The sequence below is a fragment of the Podarcis pityusensis genome (genome assembly GCF_964106645.2).
Source record: "Podarcis pityusensis genome assembly, chromosome: 12".
NCBI lineage: Eukaryota > Metazoa > Chordata > Lepidosauria > Squamata > Lacertidae > Podarcis > Podarcis pityusensis.
In genome coordinates this window covers 38,462,828-38,481,252 of record NC_138037.1, presented here as the reverse complement: position 1 = coordinate 38,481,252, position 18,425 = coordinate 38,462,828, and the positions used below count along the sequence as shown (strand labels likewise).

Here is an 18,425-nt window from a genome sequence, read left to right as displayed (position 1 = left end):
GGCTTCCATTGAACTCTCTTAGCCTAGTGCCTCTCTGCACAGGAGTTTTGACTAGTCCATTTCTGAGAAGAAAATAGACAAGTGTGTTTCAGAGAAGGAAATCAAGATGGGGTGGGGGAAGGAGAGAGAAAAAGGACAAGGAAGGGATCTAGCAAAAAATCAGAAAGAAGCGAACTTACCACAGCGGTATGATGTCTGGAGAATAGTAGCATGGAGCAGACTTCTAGGGAGATATGAAAAAGCTGAACAATCTCTGGGTGCAGTGTGGATCCAGTTGTAGGAATAATTAATCAGTGAATTTTCACAAAGGCCTGGTCTGAACAGTGAGCCCATAACAAAAGACACGGGTAAGTTTTCCTGGGGCAGCCTGAGTTGTTTTAGATCACCACAGGACTTAAAATGGAAAAGGTATCTGCAACGTTAATATGTTGCTTTTAGTGGCGTGGTCTTGCCCCTTCTGAAGGGAACCACACTTGGACCTCTCACAAAATGCAGACAGGGTGTCTTGTTAAAGCAAATCAAGGCAGTATATACTAAGTGGATGACATCCAAGTCACAAGGGATGGCTAACAATCAAATCAGAGGTGCTGCTTGCATTAAGTGTGGCAATTGCAACCTTCTAATTTTGGCTGGTGTGTGCAGGGTTTGGATTGCACCAGTGGTCCTTTCTTTGGTTTACCACAGTGAAGCACTTATTGTTCCGATTAAATCCAAACCGCACCATCGGTCTCAGGGCCTGTACACTCTTTCTGTTGAACCAAGCTACTTGGGAGGAAGGGAGCTGCAAAAAGGAGAATAAGGAAAAAATGCCGCCGCCCCCCCCTTCACTTACATTAGCTGATAGATCTTGTAGATCAAAAGGACTGGATTTCACTTTTTAAACTTAATGAATGAGACCCGCAACTCACTGTTAAAAAGAAGGGCAATCTTGAATGTGTTCGTCTATTATCAGTCATCATAACACCACCATAATCTCAAACATGTGACCTTAACTCTGCCCCAGTTAAAAGTTTGCAGTATAATAAATGATATAATTATTCATTTTTTTCAGGTCATATTGATGTTGTAAAACTGCTAGTAGCCAATGGTGCTGAAGTTACGTGTAAAGATAAAAAATCATACACACCATTACATGCTGCAGCTTCCAGTGGAATGATTAGTGTAGTCAAGTATCTTCTGGATCTTGGAGTTGATGTGAGTAAGAGATGACTCTAAATTGTTTCTCATTATTTTGTACATTGTTAAGACAGGTTTTGAGGAATTGTATGTAGTATGTACTGGCATAATATCTAGTCTGTTCTAAAAGGATGTTTCTGGAATAGCTAGTGTTCTTTATACAGTGGTATCTCGGGTTACATACGCTTCAGGTTACAGTCTCCGCTAACCCAGAAATAGTACCTTGGGTTAAGAACTTTGCTTCAGGATGAGAACGGAAATCATGCTCCCACGGCGCAGTAGCAGCAGGAGGCCCCATTAGCTAAAGTGGTCTTCCCGTTAAGAACAGTTTCAGGTTAAGAATGGACCTCCGGAACGAATTAAGTACTTAACCCGAGGTACCACTGTACAATTAATTTTTTTAATTACAGGCCTTGCCTTCTTGTAGACCATCTTAGTATAAAACAGGCAGCCTATGAAAGAGAAATAACACAGCAGGGAAGGGATTAGGAAGGTGACAAAATAATCTTAATTTCTGCATTGTTGCACCCTTGTATGCATCCATATATTTATAGTTTTACAACTTGCCTAGGATAATCAGAACTCTGGAAGAGTACTTTACAGATTTACTGATTGTATTATATTTTTATGATGGAAGAAAGGGTAATCACATGTCAATTAGAGCTAAATTCTTGTAACTAATAATTGAAAATCTGAAGGTTTATAATGAGTCATATACCATAGTTCATGTAGCCTAGTGTGGTCTGCTTCACTTAGCTGCAGCCTTCCTCTGTCCTGCAAATCTGAGGTCCTTTTAACTGGAATTAAACTTGTGACTATTCATATGTAAAGTACATTTTCTGGTACTGGACTGTGATCCACCTTGATTCAGATTCAATGAATAATTGTCATTTTTATTGAACAAGTACCATATTTTTCGCCCTATAGGACGCACTTTTTCCCCTCCAAAAATGAAGGGGAAATGTGTGTGCATCCTATGGGGCGAATGCAGGCTTTTGCTGAAGCCTGGAGAGCGAGAGGGGTCGGTGCGCACCGACCCCTCTCGCTCTCCAGGCTTCAGGAAGCTGTCCACAAGCCGTGGGAGAGCTGCGCGAAGTCGCGAAGCTCTCCCACTGCTTTGCGGAGAGCTGCCTGGACCCAGAAGCCTGGGGGGCGCTGCACAGCGTGCCCCGGGCTTCGTGCAGATATTGGGCAGCTCCACAAGCTCGGGGGACAGCGGGGAGGCGCAGCGCCGCCATCCCGCTGTTCCCCGACCTGGTTTGGAGGCTGGCGGCGGGGAGAAGCATGCTTCTCCCCACCGCCAGCCCCGCAAGCTCGGGGGACAGCGGGGAGGCGGAGCGCCGCCATCCCGCTGTTCCCCGACCTGGTTTTGGGGGGGAAATAAAGGAAAACATTTTTTCCTTTATTTGCCCCCCAAAAAACTAGGTGCATCCTATGGGTCGGTGCGCCCTATGGGGCGAAAAATACGGTATATTGTTCATAACATTTGCTGAATATAAATTATTATTGTGATGGACTAAAAGTAGCCTAAGGACTTAACATTTGAAAGACTCCCCCATCATATTTTCCCCTACAGATGAACGAACCAAATGCATATGGAAATACACCTCTTCATGTCGCTTGCTTCAATGGACAAGATGTTGTAGTAAATGAACTGATAGACTCTGGTGCTAATGTAAATCAAATGAATGAGAAGGGATTTACACCTTTACACTTCGCTGCTGCATCGACCCATGGAGCATTGTGTTTAGAACTTCTGGTTTGTAATGGCGCAGATGTGAATATGAAGGTAAAATGATCTGAAAGGTGAATTTTAAATGCTGTAACAATATTTATGAACATTTTCTTGGCATTATCAATATGCACGTCATCCTAAAACGCAATATAAAATAATATGCACATGTTAATATTCAACAAACGCATGGCTCAATGCATTTTACTGTGTGAATAAGTGGGAGAGCTTGTAGGATTATGGTTCATTGGTTTCCAGGATACTTTCTAAAGCCTACTTTTTGCCAAGGGGCTCTGAGGAATCCCCCTACTTGATCAAGTTGTCCACAGAATCACCCATGTAATTGTGGTTCACTCAATGAAAACAAAGTAGATATGGTTTGTACTTGATCCAAAACGTTTGAGAACCACTCATACAGGTCACACAAAAGGGACTAAGAAGAAAGTTTAATAATTCAGAGAGCTTCCAACTGACTATTGGAAAGTTATGAAAAATAAGGTTAGACAAAGCTGAACATTTTTTAAAATGTGCATCTGAGTATATTGCTCAGATAAAGAACCCCCCCCCCCCACATAACACAAAATAATTCATTGAAATGGCCTGTGTTTTACTTTGTAATGATGATCAATAGATACATAGAAATGTAAGCCAAAACTAAAGAGTGCTGGCAATATATTTTACCATTCTTTGTTCCACAATTGTCCCCCAATCCCCATTCTCTTGAGATGGGGAAGAGAAAAATACATTACTCTCTGAATATTGAAATGGGATGAATGGCAGTTTGTTTGCTTGCTTATTTACTTACATGTTTAACTTTGTTTATGTGCTGTCTTTCTGCCAATTCTCTCAAAGCAGTTTACCATTTGAAATGCTAATATATGCAGTATTTTAAATAATCAGAATTTTTATCTTTGTATTTTATTATCACATTGTCTATATTAAATGTATGAAAACGTTTCTTTTTCTGACCGTTCTGTTCATGTTTGCATAGCTAATCATGGCTGCAGATTATAAATGCTTTGTCGCAGTTCAGCAAAAAATCGGAATTACCTCATGCATTAAGGTTGACCTACTTCTAAGATGTGATTGTAGGGGAATGGTTGCATATAAAATATACAGTATCCTCCAGAATGGAATAGTTCTGTTGAGCATTGCTTCTGATTTGCAATGAATTGCTGGTGGGTTTCTGGTCAACACCAACGTGTCAGGTTACAAAGGTGAAATATTTGTGTGTAACAGATTTGGGTGCCTTAGGTGTACAATGAAAAGCTTGCTTTGACTATTCTGGCATCCTTGCTTGGGGATGTGGCTAAGGTGCTAGGTGATAAAGATTGTCTGCTGTCATTGTTGTATAAACAGCAAGTGCCCTGAACATACAGTTCAGAGTGGGCCTCACTGTGTTGTTGTGTGCAGTTATAATGCAAATATTTACAAAACTATAATGTTGAAAAGCCTCTATCACAACGTTACAATAGTGCAGGAAAGGAATATAAATGAAGCAAAAATAAAACACTGAAGTTGTCTATCTAATGTTGTCAATTGACTTGGTAGCCATGGGTTGACTTCTTTTTCCCCAGAGTAAAGATGGAAAAACACCATTGCATATGACAGCAATCCATGGAAGATTTTCAAGATCACAAACAATCATCCAGAATGGTAAAAGAAAAGAAAACATATTAAAATATTAATGTTTCTGTCACTGTCATGCGATGCATATGGTTTGACATTTTAAATAAATCAGTTAATTTACTAGCTTTAACCTTTTCATCTGTCTGCCTTGTGTGCTGAAATATGATTCTCAGAAATTTGAAGTTTCTGTAATCTTCAGGTTACTAAATCAATAGCAAACTCTTTCCTTTATTTAAAAACCTGTAATTCCAGTATGCTGCATCACCTTTATAAGTCTAGATTCTGTTACAGTCTTATAACACTAATCCTGCATTTTAAAACACTAATGTTAAAGTCGGGTATATAAAGTCATTAATTTAGTGCTACAGCACTTAAAAACTGATGGGGAAGAATTCTCTCTGGGGAGGCAACCACTTATTTTTTCCAGGTTTGCCAGTACCTGGGTCAAGCAAATAAGTCTGCTATGAGGGCCCTGCCCTCACTCATCTTTTAGTTGGCTTTATTATGCTGTTAACCTGTGTTTTACGTTTTATACTGACAGCTTTCCTTTCAGAGTAAATTTCTCTAGAACTCTGAAACTAGCCCACACAGCCCTGGGATCAAAGAAAGTGCCACAAACATAGACATTTCAATTTTCCTTTAAAAAACACACAAAAAAACAATGCTGCTTTTCTCATGGCAAATATATAGATGACCCTTGGGGTCCCATCCCGCAAGTCTATGATTCAGTTTTCTCCTATAGTAAGATCTGTGACCTCCAGAAGTCTTCTGATAGTTGCTTTGAAGGATATCATGGAGTCTCATTATCAGCATTAGCAGGAAGGAAAGGGGAGTTATTTGGTTATTGAGGGGGTATTGTTTTTATTTTGATTGTGTATTTCATGTTTTTATGTTGTGATTTTATCCTGTGAACTGCCTTGAGACCTGCGGGTGGCGCTGTGGTCTAAACCACTGAGCCTCTTGGGCTTGCCGATCGGAAGGTCGGTGGTTCGAATCCACACAACGGAGTGAACTCCCGTTACTCTGTCCCAGCTTCTGCCAACCTAGCAGTTCAAAAGCATACCAGTGTGAGTAGGTAAATAGGTACCATTGCTGTAGAAGGTAAACAGCATTTCCGTGCGCTCTGGCACTTGTCACGGTCCTCCGTGCACCAGTAGCAGTTTAGTCATCCTGGACACATGACCTGGAAAGCTGTCTGTGGACAAATGCCAGCTTCCTCAGCCTGAAAAACAAGATGAGCACCATACCCCATAGTCGCCTTTGACTGGACTTAACCATCCAGGGGTCCTTTACCATTATAGTGCGGTATACAAATTTAACAACAACACATACTTCTTGTGCTTCCACTTTCTGCTTGTTCTTAACATGGCAAGTGGCCTTTAGTTACATTTCAGGATCTTCAGACACCTTGGACTCAATTTGACATTTTGAAAATTTCTGAGTTTTCTGATAATCTAAAATGTGAATTTATTTGTTTAACAACCTGTATGCTGCTGAGCACACATGCATATATGGCTACACTTTATTTTACATTTACTTTTTAGGAGCTGAAATAGATTGTGAAGATAAGAATGGAAATACACCTTTGCACATAGCAGCCAGATATGGCCATGAACTGCTCATCAACACATTAATTACAAGTGGTGCTGACACTGCAAAGTAAGAAACACTTATAATACATCAAAATTAAATATATATCAATTAAAAAGGTCATATTGGTGTGGGGTGTGTGTGTGTGTGATAAGTTAATTCTGATTATGCATCTTAGTGTAGTAGTATTGTCCCTTTTTAGAACATGAGCAAGAGATACAACTTCACCCCATATAATGTATATCTAGTCAAAAACGGTCAAACTGCCTCTGTAAAACCTAACTCAGTATTATACAAAAAATTAATCCAGAATTTGTGCAGTATTACACTGGTTACAGAACAGTAAACATCTGTGGAGAAGAATTTGCATAAAGGTCTTAATAAAATTTCTGTAATTTAATCAAACTTTTTAAAATGCTGCATGTTGCTTTGTGTATGCTGGTTAAAATAAGACAGCCTCTGCATTTCTAATGTAAAAATAGATAAGGCTCAATTTTTATTTGGCTCTCATTCTGAATGAATGCTCTACATTTAGACTGAACCGTTACATTTAAATGTATTAGTTACTTTCTTTAATTATTTTAACAAGGGCAGTTAAATGCTACCTTATATACAAGGAGTTTGGCTTGGATTACTTCTATTGTAATGAGACTGTGATGTCTGATTATGGTGTATCTTAGGCGGGGTATACATGGAATGTTTCCTCTCCATTTGGCAGCATTAAGTGGATTCTCAGACTGTTGCAGAAAGCTGCTGTCTTCAGGTAGGCTCTTCAAAATAATTTTAAACCCTTTTCCTGTTAACCTTTGGTTGTTTGACATTTTAATTGACAATATAATGGTTCAAGGGGTGGACTCATAGTAGCAAGGTTTTGGTTCAAGTTCTCACTCGGCCATGAAGTTCATTTTTGTATTCTGATGCACCAAAAAGTACTGTACTACATCTGCAATTAATTGTAGAGAATCTCATTAATACTTTTCAGGCTATAACAAATTCCAGCTCTTGAATTTTTCAGATGCTTCATAGATGAGTTTAAATGTAAAAGGTGTGAACACTCACTGTTTACACATAAAATGTCCAGTGGTGGAAATCTGCTTTGTTTTAGTTATGAGACAGAATGCAGTATGTAATCTTTTTCAGTCTTGTCCTGCACCCAGATATATGGGGGCTTGCATTCAGGGGGGCACTGTGGTCTAAACCACTGAGCCTCTTGGACTTGCCAATCGGTAGGTCGACAGATTGAATCCACGCGACGAGCTGAGCTCCTTTGACTGGACTTAACCATCCAGGGGTCCTTTACCTTACCTTTTATTTTTTGAATGATTGCCCAAGTGATCTCTGTGCTCTGTATTAGTCAATTAAGCCACTCCTAAGCTGGGCAAGCCCTCATGCTACTCTGGCTCACACAAGCTGCTCAGCTACGGCACCAGCAGTCACACATCGCTCAACAGAGCAGTTTAAAGAAGTTACCTGCCTGTGCATCAGCTGCCTTCATATGGGCAGGTGGGTGGGCCACAACTTCTTCCCATCCCATGCCTGGTCAAAGGCAGTTGAGGTAGCCTCATGAACGGAGCCTGACCAAGGCTTCCTCTGGCTCATGAGGAGACGCGCACCCCCCCCCCCCCAGCCCATAGATATCCTCTTTGGGCTCTGGAGTGTGTCTTCTGAGTGAGGTGCCTTCCAGCACCCTTTGGTTTAGAAAAAAAGCACTGATGATAATTTATGTATTAAACCTCTGAAATATTTACATCCCTTATATTATCTGTGATTGATTCATTTCATTAATTGATACATTAGATAGTGTATCCCATATTTTCTTGTGGTGGGATGAATTCAATGACACAGAGAAATGTTTCCTTTGGAGTGAAACTAGTTTGAATTTAGGAACTTTAATTTTCAATGATAAATAGCTATATGTTGTTTAGATTTATAGATTAGAATGGTTGCATGTTCCCCTGACCCTGAAATGCCTACATTATATGTATGTTGTTAGTTTTGAGTCTGCTATAGCTATGAAACAGTTGCAGTTCTATACAGTTGTCCATATCACTCATTTTGAAATCCAATATCTTGCGGAAATATGGTAGGTCTTCATAAAAAGAAAACAGAGCAAATGTTGTGTAGTCCTGTGAATACATACTGAGTAGTTTTATTGTGAGGTAATGTACTCCATCGTTCTAAAGCTTTCAGTCAGATACATATTTTTACTGGTTAGACAGAGCCTGTTAGATATTTTTGGTCATTGATATTGGTGATATTAGTATAAAATTATAACTGTTGGTAGAAAGAGTGTACAGTATTACTCTTCCAAGTCTCTTCACACTCCCTGATAGGCATAACAGAGTTATTGTTTTGGAGTTGGAAGCTACAATTTTTATTATATAACTAGAGCCGTCAGCAGATCAAGGACTATTCTTGGTGATGGTATTTTTAAAATTAACTTTCTGAGGGGTACGCATGTAATAAAAGTTCAGTAAAGATATATTTTTATATTATATATTATATATTATAATGAATGCTTCTATTTTAACAAACAAAAGCAACAGTTAATCGCTAAAAGGAAAACCCATCTTCAGTGTTTTTTTTCTGTTTTAATACTCTTTTGAACCACTACACGTATAAACTCTGAAGCGTGGGATATAAACTCTTAACTAACTAAGGAAGATAAAACTAAGGAATAGTGGCTATTCCATATCTTGATAGCACACACTGGAGTGAAAAGTGATTTAAAATAGACTGTGCCTATAGTTAGATGATTTTCCAAACCATGGTTTGGAGGATTGTGAGCAAGCTCTGTCCCCATGCAGTTCCTCTACTCTACATGTCTTGTGTGTGGGGTTTAATTCAATAGTTGATATCCAGCATTAATCACACTCAGAGTTGGCCCACTGAAATCAATTGACTTAAGTTTCTTGGTTTTGCAGCCCTGATAGGGAGTTCCACCTTAAACAGGTGCCAACTAATTTTAGCTGGTCTTGTTGGCCAAGTAACAATTTTTTGTCGCTACGTCTCCCCTCCCCACGAGAGTGTTTTACCTATCGTCTCGTACTAAACCTCTGAAATGCAGTGCAAGGTCAGAGGAAAACTTGCTCCTCGTATGCAGCGTGATGCATACATAATTCAATGAAAATCAAGTGACTGCCTTTATGACAGTTTCGTAGGTCAGGGTCTGTTCAGTGGGTAACAGTAAGATATTCTGGTCTGTGGATTGTCCTAGTTAGAAAGCAACATCTGCTGATTCTAGTCTTAAGTTCCTTGCATATCGGTCTGGAAGCTGCTGGCAGGTTGTACCCTCTAGAATGATGGAACTCTCACCTTGCCTTTCTTTCTTTAATGGAAAAGTTATTCCAGAAACATAGGTGCCCTTCTGGCATGTACTGGAATCGAAATTCCCAAGAAATATTTTCCCTTCATCTTTAGTGTGCAAAATTCAATATCCCCCACATTATATTATGGTGTAGACATTTGGCTGGTTTTGAATATTTGATCTTATTTTACTCTGAACCTCTCTTGCTGATGGACAATGATTGTATGGTTTGGAAACTTGATTTCCTCTTTCCTTTTTTTTTTTTTTTTTAAACACATCCAGTCTTTCTCTTTTAGGCATCTTGTGCTAGAAATGTGATAATTCCCAGATATCTTGCTTCCCATGTAAAGCAGTACTTGCAGCAGAAGGAATCTGAAGGCATAACTGTTTTCAATGGGCCAGGTTTACTGTTATGCAAATAAGTTTTGCGCTCACATGCTCTCCTCATTCCCCACATACCTCCTCTGGTGCAGCTATAAGGAAGATTTACTTCTGATTTTAAACTAACCACAACACACTGCTGCATCCAAACTCAGGAAAAATGTGTTTAATTTAAACTGTGGTTTATGAGCAAGTCAGGATTATAAACCACAGCTTGAGCCTAGCTTACTTGGACATTTAGGGAGCTGCATGTTAGTTTAAAAGCAAAAAGTTGATATTTTGCAGCTGTGCCAGAGGATAGCAAGAAATGTGTTACCCTCAAGCTTTTGTGCATAATGCTAAGACATGGTTTAACACTATGTCTGAGAAGGCTCAACAGCAATGCTACAAAAGTGGGGTTAAAGCTAGCTTTTTTATACATTAACAGAACATCTTTGGGGGATTAATTTATTGCGTAGAAGTAACAATTCGTGCTACAGTTACTATATAAGGAAGTTTGCTTCATAGCGTACCCTGCCAAACTGGACAGAGAGATGCATTTTATAGGTGATTTCACAGAATAATGCCTTTCTTTTGTAGGCTTTGACATAGATACTCCAGATGATTTTGGCAGGACCTGTCTTCATGCTGCTGCAGCTGGAGGGTATGTACAGTTTTAGCAACTTCTTAAAATTTAGGATTTTCAGCCACATCAGAAAAGTTAGCCTGTCAGATGATCTGTACTACCTGTGTAATACTTGGAAAATATTATTATTCTGTGCTTAAGAAGTTTTAGCACGTTATGGACAGCAATAAGGGGTTTGTCTAGTATCTATCCCACTATACTTAATGAGGTCTGAAGTACTGGATGCACTCTTCCATGAAATCTCAGGGATACCATCAAAGAATAAAAAATAATACAATATCACAGTATTATGGGTTTAAGTAGCTATGAACAAGTTCTTCTTCACGAACTCCTGGTTTTGAAGCATTGTAAAACAAAATCAAGCCTAAATGATCTAGCTTATCTGGGTCCTTCTCAAAGGCCCTTTATTTCCCTTCCATGATTACAGGTCTTTATTTGCTTGTGATTAAAAGAAGTTAAAACTATATATTGCATTATTTTATTGGTAGTTGTTTGATATTGCTATTTGGTTAAAAGATTCCTTACAATGGCTAAGAGCCTAAAATTCCGAGAAGCCCATGCACAAGCAATTTTCCCTTCTGGTCTCAGTCACTTCTGCCATCTCACCCTAAGGTTCCTTGGTGGTTGGGTGGAGAGCTTTTAAAGAGGTGCCATCCTAAGGAATATGGCTGAAAGACATATGGAACACTTTGTAATCCTTTGGATCCTAGCCTAGTTTCATAGAAAACTACAGATTCTGATTTATCGTGGGTGACATTGCATGGGGATGTTTTTAGAGAAGTCTGACTAAGAGAAGCATGTTCTAAAACTTTCAGGAATTTGGAATGCCTAAATCTGCTGCTCAACACAGGTGCAGACTTCAATAAGAAAGACAAATTTGGAAGGTAAAACATGATGCTCCTTTTGAATGTGCAGGATATGTTAAATAATAAGCATAGTTTACTTGCCACCCGTGTCTAATTACATGCTCTTTCCTTTGTTTATGAAAAGCACTGAAATGGTCACTTCCACCCTTGCACTTAGTATTGTATCTGCTTTTATATATTTATATAAACAGACACTCATTTACCATTGAAATCTACTTGTCTGCAGTGTAATTAGGCTCTTGGGATATGTCCAAGTATTCTGATATTTACTGGTAAATTTCAAGACTGATCAAGTACAAAGTTTCAGACTTATTTCTACCCTTTACTTGAAATAGATAAAAATTTACCATGGCATATTGATAAATTTTAAGTATAAATATTGTTACAAATAACATATCCAATATCTTCTCAGTAAATCAACCAAGTACATTCAGGAAATGTCCCAATTTTACCCTTCTTTCCATTATTTGCCAATAAATGTCAATAGCTTGGAAGAAATTGATTGCTTTTCATCTCTCCTTCAAATTAAATCTTACAATCTGATTTTAAAGCTTCATTTGATCAAGCTGTTGATGAAATTAGCACTTCCAACCCATATTTTTACCCCTGAAGTACTCTGAGAAGAGAGATTTATGACAACATTCACAAATGCATCCTTTTAAGCCTAAAAGATTATTCTTCTGTTATTCTTCTGTTTGATTTCTATTTGATGCCTTTAGATTATTACGAATTTTCCACTTGTATGTACGGGCATATTGAGTCAAGTGTGATGTTTTTATCTGGCCCAACAACTTGATTAACTCTGGTCTGCATCTAGAATTCCTTAAAGTTTGGAGAAATTTTGAGTAGGGATTATAGTCTCCATGTGTTGCATACTCTTGTTAGTTAGCTGGTTGCTGTTTTCCCCTTCTTTCTATCTTGACTCCCAAGTTCTTTTCCTGGACAAACAACTGATTATGTTAGCAGCCGATTCAAACAATCTTGTCTTTTCTCTCTCTGCACAATGGGAAAGTGAAACCAGAACAAAAGGTTGTGTCTGACCTGCTATTGGGCTGCTGAACATGCATTAACAAAGCATTTGCATAGGAACTATACACACAAAATATAATGTTTGTTGATCTGAATCTTATGGCCAACATCTTTTACATAATATGGGATTCCACTGTGCTGTCTGGGCTTATGCATGATGGATTTTCACTTGCAGACGATGTGAAAACGTGGTGCTGCCGATGGATGTCCTTTGGGCCTGGATGTGGGAAGAGGTGGGGTCCCACAGCAATTAGGGTGGGTGGGGATCATCCTAACCAGCCCAGAGTCTACAACAGGGATGACTAACCTGTAGCCCTTCAAATGTTGGTGGGACTCTCAACTCCCATCAGCCCTATCCAGCACAGCCATAGTTAGAGATGGGAATTGTAGTTCAAAAACATCTAGAGTGCTGTGGGTCAGCAACCCTGAGTTTGCAGTATCACAGAGACTGTGATAAGACAAGGATGTACTAACCACTATCAAGCACACACATTGAAGTGCTTACTTGCAAAAAAGAAACATTGGAAATATAAACGGTTTTACAGTAGCTTTGTCAGATGTTCATGTGTTAGAGTTAGTTTTTTAATGTGTACTATCGCACCACCTTCTCTCTCTCTCTCTCTCTCTCTCTCTCTCTCTCAAATTATGCCATAGAACTCCACTCCATTATGCTGCTGCCAATTGTAATTACCAGTGCCTGTTTGCCCTTGTGGGTTCTGGAGCAAGTGTCAACGACCTCGACGAAAGGGGTTGTACACCATTGCACTATGCAGCTGCATCAGACACTGATGGAAAGTAAGTATGGTACTGTTTAGAAATCTTAATATTCAAACCCCCTAGTAGCATGAAATTTGCCGTGCAGTTTTTTGTTTTTTTAATGGGGGTATGTTGTTAGAAGCGATTAGTATATACTGACAGTCAAGTTACGGTACTTTTCTCCCACAAACATTGATCTGTTTTGTTTGTGAGTAGCTAAGTCATAGACACAGGGGAAAAAGATTTCTGTAGAACCAGCAAGCGAATAATGACTGTGACCCATAGCTGATGAGTCATTATTCAACAATTTAATTACTACTGATAAAGACACGGCAGTAAGTAAACATTGATTTAAAATTTTTTTTTCTGTTTGTGGATTTGCACAGAAATAAGATATTATTGCATTGACAATTCCATGTTAATCAGGAAATAGTTTAACTATTTTTGTTACAAGCTTGTTTCATGGTTAAAGCAAAGAGATGGATTGGCAGTCTCAAGACATTGTATCATAGATGTCTCCAAACACCAAACAGATATGGTGATAAAACTATACATATTAGGTATAATTAGTAATATTTTTGTCCACCCCAGCGCAGTTACTAAGAAGCAGAGCTGTAAATATACTGGAATACACAGTGGGGACAAAGGACAGTTCTGGGGGTTGCCAACCTGGCAGTGCAGATATACATATGCCCGCCAACGCCTTCCTTGCTGTACCTGTTAGGACTCTCCTGCTTTAATTAGGCTTTTTTTCCAGCTGGAACTCGTCAGAACTCAATTCCAGCACCTCTTTCTCTAGAAAAATAGCACTGGGAAAAGTCATTAATTGTACCCAACACAAAGCTCTCCTCTCCTGCCCCGGCTAATTGTGGCACAGGAAGTGATTTTGGGAATGAACACAGCTGAGGAGGAAGGGGTGTGATGCCCCCAACCAATTATTCACAAAAATATTATAAGTATCTCATCTTGTCCCCCTGCAAACCAAGGTAGTACAGTATAAGTTTAATAAACTTCTAAAAATTGTACACGCGTGGATGCATTCACTCTCTTTTAGACCAGAACAATCTGTGCTGAAGTATGCTGTGTATGGGACGCAGGTGGCGCTGTGGATTAAACCACAGAGCCTAGGATTTGCCGATCAGAAGGTCAGCGGTTCGAATCCCCGCAACAGGATGAGCTCCCGTTGCTCGGTCCCTGCTCCTGCCAACCTAGCAGTTCGAAAGCACGTCAGAGTGCAAGTAGATAAATAGGTACCGGTCCGGCGGGAAGGTAAATGGCATTTCCATGCGCTGCTCTGGTTTGCCAAAAGCGGCTTAGTCTTGCTGGCCACATGACCCAGAAGCTGAGCTCTCCAGCTGATAAGCTGTCTGTGTTCATTGACTCCTTCCTCCTCCATGCCCATGCCTTCCTGGGGCCTCTTTCCTCTGCCACTGTTTTGAGTCATTTGTCTCCAATCATTTTTGACAGTGCAGTGTTGCCCTTCTGTAAGGGAGGACTGCTTTCAGTTGGCTTGTTATGGAATTTACTGCTGGTCTTAATATGTATAGATGTTTTGAATTGTAATTGTTTTTAGAATGTTTTAAGCATTTAAAATGTTGTTTTGTTTTTGTTTTTAGCTTGTGTATCTTTTTGCCATTCTAAGCTTTGTGTGAAGGATGATTGGGCTACAAATTCAATAATTAATTGTGATAATGATGATGATACATTTGTTATATAATGCTTTATAGTGTATTGTTGTATTGTTTATGACAAGCAACAGTATCTAAATGTATTGAATGAGTGAATCATCCATGTATGGGGAAGAAGACATTGATTAAAGATTAAAATGCCATTTCATTTTGTACAGGTGCCTGGAATATTTATTAAGAAATGATGCAAATCCAGGGATTCGAGACAAGCAAGGATACAATGCAGTTCATTATTCTGCAGCTTATGGTCATCGCTTATGCCTTGAATTGGTAAGATAATTTACTGTGAAGGACATTGACCAGTAAATAAAGATTGTGTGAGAAATCTTAGAAATACATGTAGGTCAGTTTTTTTAAAAGACAAAAAGAGATAATCATTAAAAATAAAATTTATTATCTTATCCTTGAGCATTCACAAAGAAAAACAAGAGTGAAAAGCTACTTTTAGCTTTCTCTGAAGCCTTAATTATTTTATTATCATTTATTAAATTTGTATACCACCCTCTATCTCAAGGTGGTACACAACATATATATATATATATATATATATATATATATATCACATAACAAAAACAAAGACAATCCAATAATCCCCTCTTCCACATTAAAAAGGTGTCAATTAGCAAAAAGCTTGGTTAAAGAACTATTATTTTATTACTTATTAAGCATGTTGACGTGATTTTTTTCCTTTTTCTTTGAACTGTAGATGCCAATACCATAATACAATCTGCTTTTGAATATTCCATACAGTTTGAAAAGTGATTGCCGTGTGGCATGCTGTTTAAAAAACAGAAGCCCAGAACAAGCATTGTTCTTTGAATCTTGGCCAGTATGTAAAGTCCATTTCAAACAAAATCATTTGGATTGTTGCCTTTAACTTCACTGAGGATATTATAGATAGTTCCATGCATGATTTGCATACCAAACCTGGGATACAAAGCGTAATACATATCTGCAAAGATATGTACATATTTGAATTACAATTGTTGTTTTATAAACTTAAATTCAGAACCATGAATTTTCTGAAGAATAATAAAAAACTTGGAGTTTTGAATTCACATTTTTAGCAACTATTATCTAAAGTGTGGATTTCATTGCAGATTGCCAGTGAAACACCTCTAGATGTTGTAAGTATAAAGACATTTGCTGTAAAATATTTATTGCAAATATTCAGAATGCTTTATAGCCTAATTTTGTTTGACATTTCACTATTTATACTGGAAATTCAGCAGATACTTAACTAAAAGTTGAATGACTCAGAATAAAACATATGGCTCTTCTAGTTTGTTTTCCAAAGAAGCTAATTAGTAACGTTCAGATAGCTTTTATGTTGTCTACTGTGATCCTGGTGATACAAGTAGGCAAGTTAAAGAAACCACAAATTGCTGCTTGTTTCTCATTTAGCTCAGTTTTCGTGATGTAGTTTTCTTGCTTCTTTAATTCAGCTTGATTCCTTAAAGGCTGCATTCACACATCATGCTAAGCCAAACCATAGCATAGCATGATCGTGCAGCTCCCGTGGAGGATATTGCAGCTACTTTGATGCTCTAGCTCAGCATTTCCCAACCTTGGGCCTCCAGCTGTTTTTGGACTACATCTCCCATAATCCTCAGCTAGCAAGACCAGTGGTCAGGGATGATGGGAATTGTAGTTCGAAAACAGCTGGAGGCCCAAGGTTGGGAAACACTGCTCTAGCTTTTAAAGTTAATGTGGCACAGCAACTAAGCCAAGATTTGGCTTAGTGTTTTGTCCAAAGCTGGGGTCATAATTACCGTATTTTCCACTCCACAAGATGTACCTGACCATAAGACACACCTAGTTTTTAGAGGGGGAATGCAAGGAAAAAAATATTCTTTAAAGGGAGCACTGAGCAGAGCCTGTATGCATCCCAGGCTCTGCTCAGCGCTCCCTTTCACGAGCCACATGGAGCGTGTGTGTGGCGCTTGCAGGCTTTTCCCTGAGGAGGGAGAAAAGCCCCCAAGAGTTGCACACATGCTCCGTGTGCCTCTTTAAAGGGAGCGCGGCTCTTGGGGGCTTTTCCGGGAGGTGGGGGAAGGGACAGAGGGGCTAAGCCAGAAGCTGCGCAGCGCTCCCTCTTGCTGTTCTGGCTTCTGGGATAGCCGTGTGAAGCCTCCTCAGGGCAGCAGGATGAAGGCTCCCTGTGCCCTGAAGAGGCTTTGCGTGGCTAAGCCAGAAGCTAGAACAGCAAAAGGGAGCGCTGTGCAGCGATCCCGCTCGCTGTTCTGGCTTCTGGGATAGCCGTGCATCCTGCATTCGCTCCATAAGACACACACACATTTCCCCTTACTTTTTAGGAGGGAAAAAGTGCATCTTATAGAGTGAAAAATACGGTAAGCATTCCCCTTGTAGCAGAGGGTCATCCGATGGTTACAGGTCGTGGTTAGGGAGAAGAGACGTTTATCACAGTCCTGGCTTGGGATGACATGCTGAGCCCAACTTTGGCTTAGCTTGCCATCCTTTGGTGACCGAAAAAGCCTGGGGGAATCAGGAAAGTGGGTGTCAGCTCCTCGCCAGGAGCCAGCATATTCATCATGCAGTTACAGTAAACCATACCCTTACTGTGACATGTGAACCAGGCCAAGGAACATCCTTCTCATATGCTTCCATTTCTCACCCAGTCTTTTCCTGGAGGCTTATAACCATTAACTGATCTTTAAAAAACTAAAAAACTTTGCTAACATCAAGTCTTTCTAATGTGTTTTATAGTATGTTGGGGGGGGGGATGAAAAGTTTAAGTGTAAGCTCCTTGTTTTTGTTACAAGAGCTTAACAAGCATGTTTTTATTTTAAAATACAAATTCCTCACATTGGTATTTTCCCTCTGTTAACGAATTTAGATTGGGACAACCATGCATTGTTGAAGTATGTATGTCAACTTAAAAATAATTTGACTTTCATCGTGTATATTTTTCTGTTTAGCTAATGGAAACATCTGGAACAGACATGCTGAATGATTCAGACAACAGGGCACCAATTAGTCCATTGCACTTAGCTGTAAGTATTTAGTTCACCAAATATTGATTATTGGCCTTTTAGAAAATAAACATACCTTTGCATTGGGTGATTTAATGTAATTTTGACTTGTGCTTTGAGTTCGTTTATCCATCAATAATTATTTACGCTTGCTAAAACCTGGGCTACATTTGATAGATATCTTTGTAAAGTGTACATTTTTGTCTCAAATCTGATTCATTTTTATCACTGTAATGTCTCCATCTATCTAAAATTGTAACATTTCTCAGGCCTATCATGGACACCATCAAGCTCTGGAAGTATTAGTACAGTCTTTGTTGGATCTTGATGTCCGGAACAATAATGGTAGAACGCCATTGGATCTTGCAGCTTTTAAAGGACACGTTGAATGTGTCGATGTACTAATTAATCAGGGGGCATCTATTTTGGTGAAAGACTATGTTGTAAAGAGAACACCAATACATGCTGCAGGTAAGACCTTTAACACTTCATTTTTAAACCATAGCAGAAAAGTAGTAAATAGGGTGGAAATTTGTTTATTTTGTTTAACAAATCCCCCCCCCCCGCTTAATTATTATTATTTTTTAAATCAAGCAGTCTTACAAATAGAGAACAGATTATCTAATTCTGCTGTTTCTAAAAAGCAGATAGTT

General features: G+C 39.1%; 1 protein-coding gene across 2 annotated transcripts in view; it reads left to right on the top strand.

Annotated features, from left to right (window-relative positions):
• Positions 1 to 18,425, top strand: part of ANKRD28 (ankyrin repeat domain 28) — an 86,648-nt gene that overhangs the window by 56,527 nt on the left and 11,696 nt on the right. For both annotated transcript variants that reach the window (XM_080974624.1, XM_080974623.1), the window contains exons 7-18: positions 1,052 to 1,194; positions 2,753 to 2,965; positions 4,486 to 4,564; positions 6,082 to 6,196; positions 6,808 to 6,890; positions 10,395 to 10,458; positions 11,256 to 11,324; positions 12,990 to 13,130; positions 14,938 to 15,049; positions 15,880 to 15,906; positions 17,719 to 17,793; positions 18,042 to 18,243. In XM_080974624.1, coding sequence (XP_080830750.1) covers positions 1,052 to 1,194; positions 2,753 to 2,965; positions 4,486 to 4,564; positions 6,082 to 6,196; positions 6,808 to 6,890; positions 10,395 to 10,458; positions 11,256 to 11,324; positions 12,990 to 13,130; positions 14,938 to 15,049; positions 15,880 to 15,906; positions 17,719 to 17,793; positions 18,042 to 18,243 — 1,323 coding nt within the window. The remainder of the gene's footprint in view (positions 1 to 1,051; positions 1,195 to 2,752; positions 2,966 to 4,485; positions 4,565 to 6,081; positions 6,197 to 6,807; positions 6,891 to 10,394; positions 10,459 to 11,255; positions 11,325 to 12,989; positions 13,131 to 14,937; positions 15,050 to 15,879; positions 15,907 to 17,718; positions 17,794 to 18,041; positions 18,244 to 18,425) is intronic.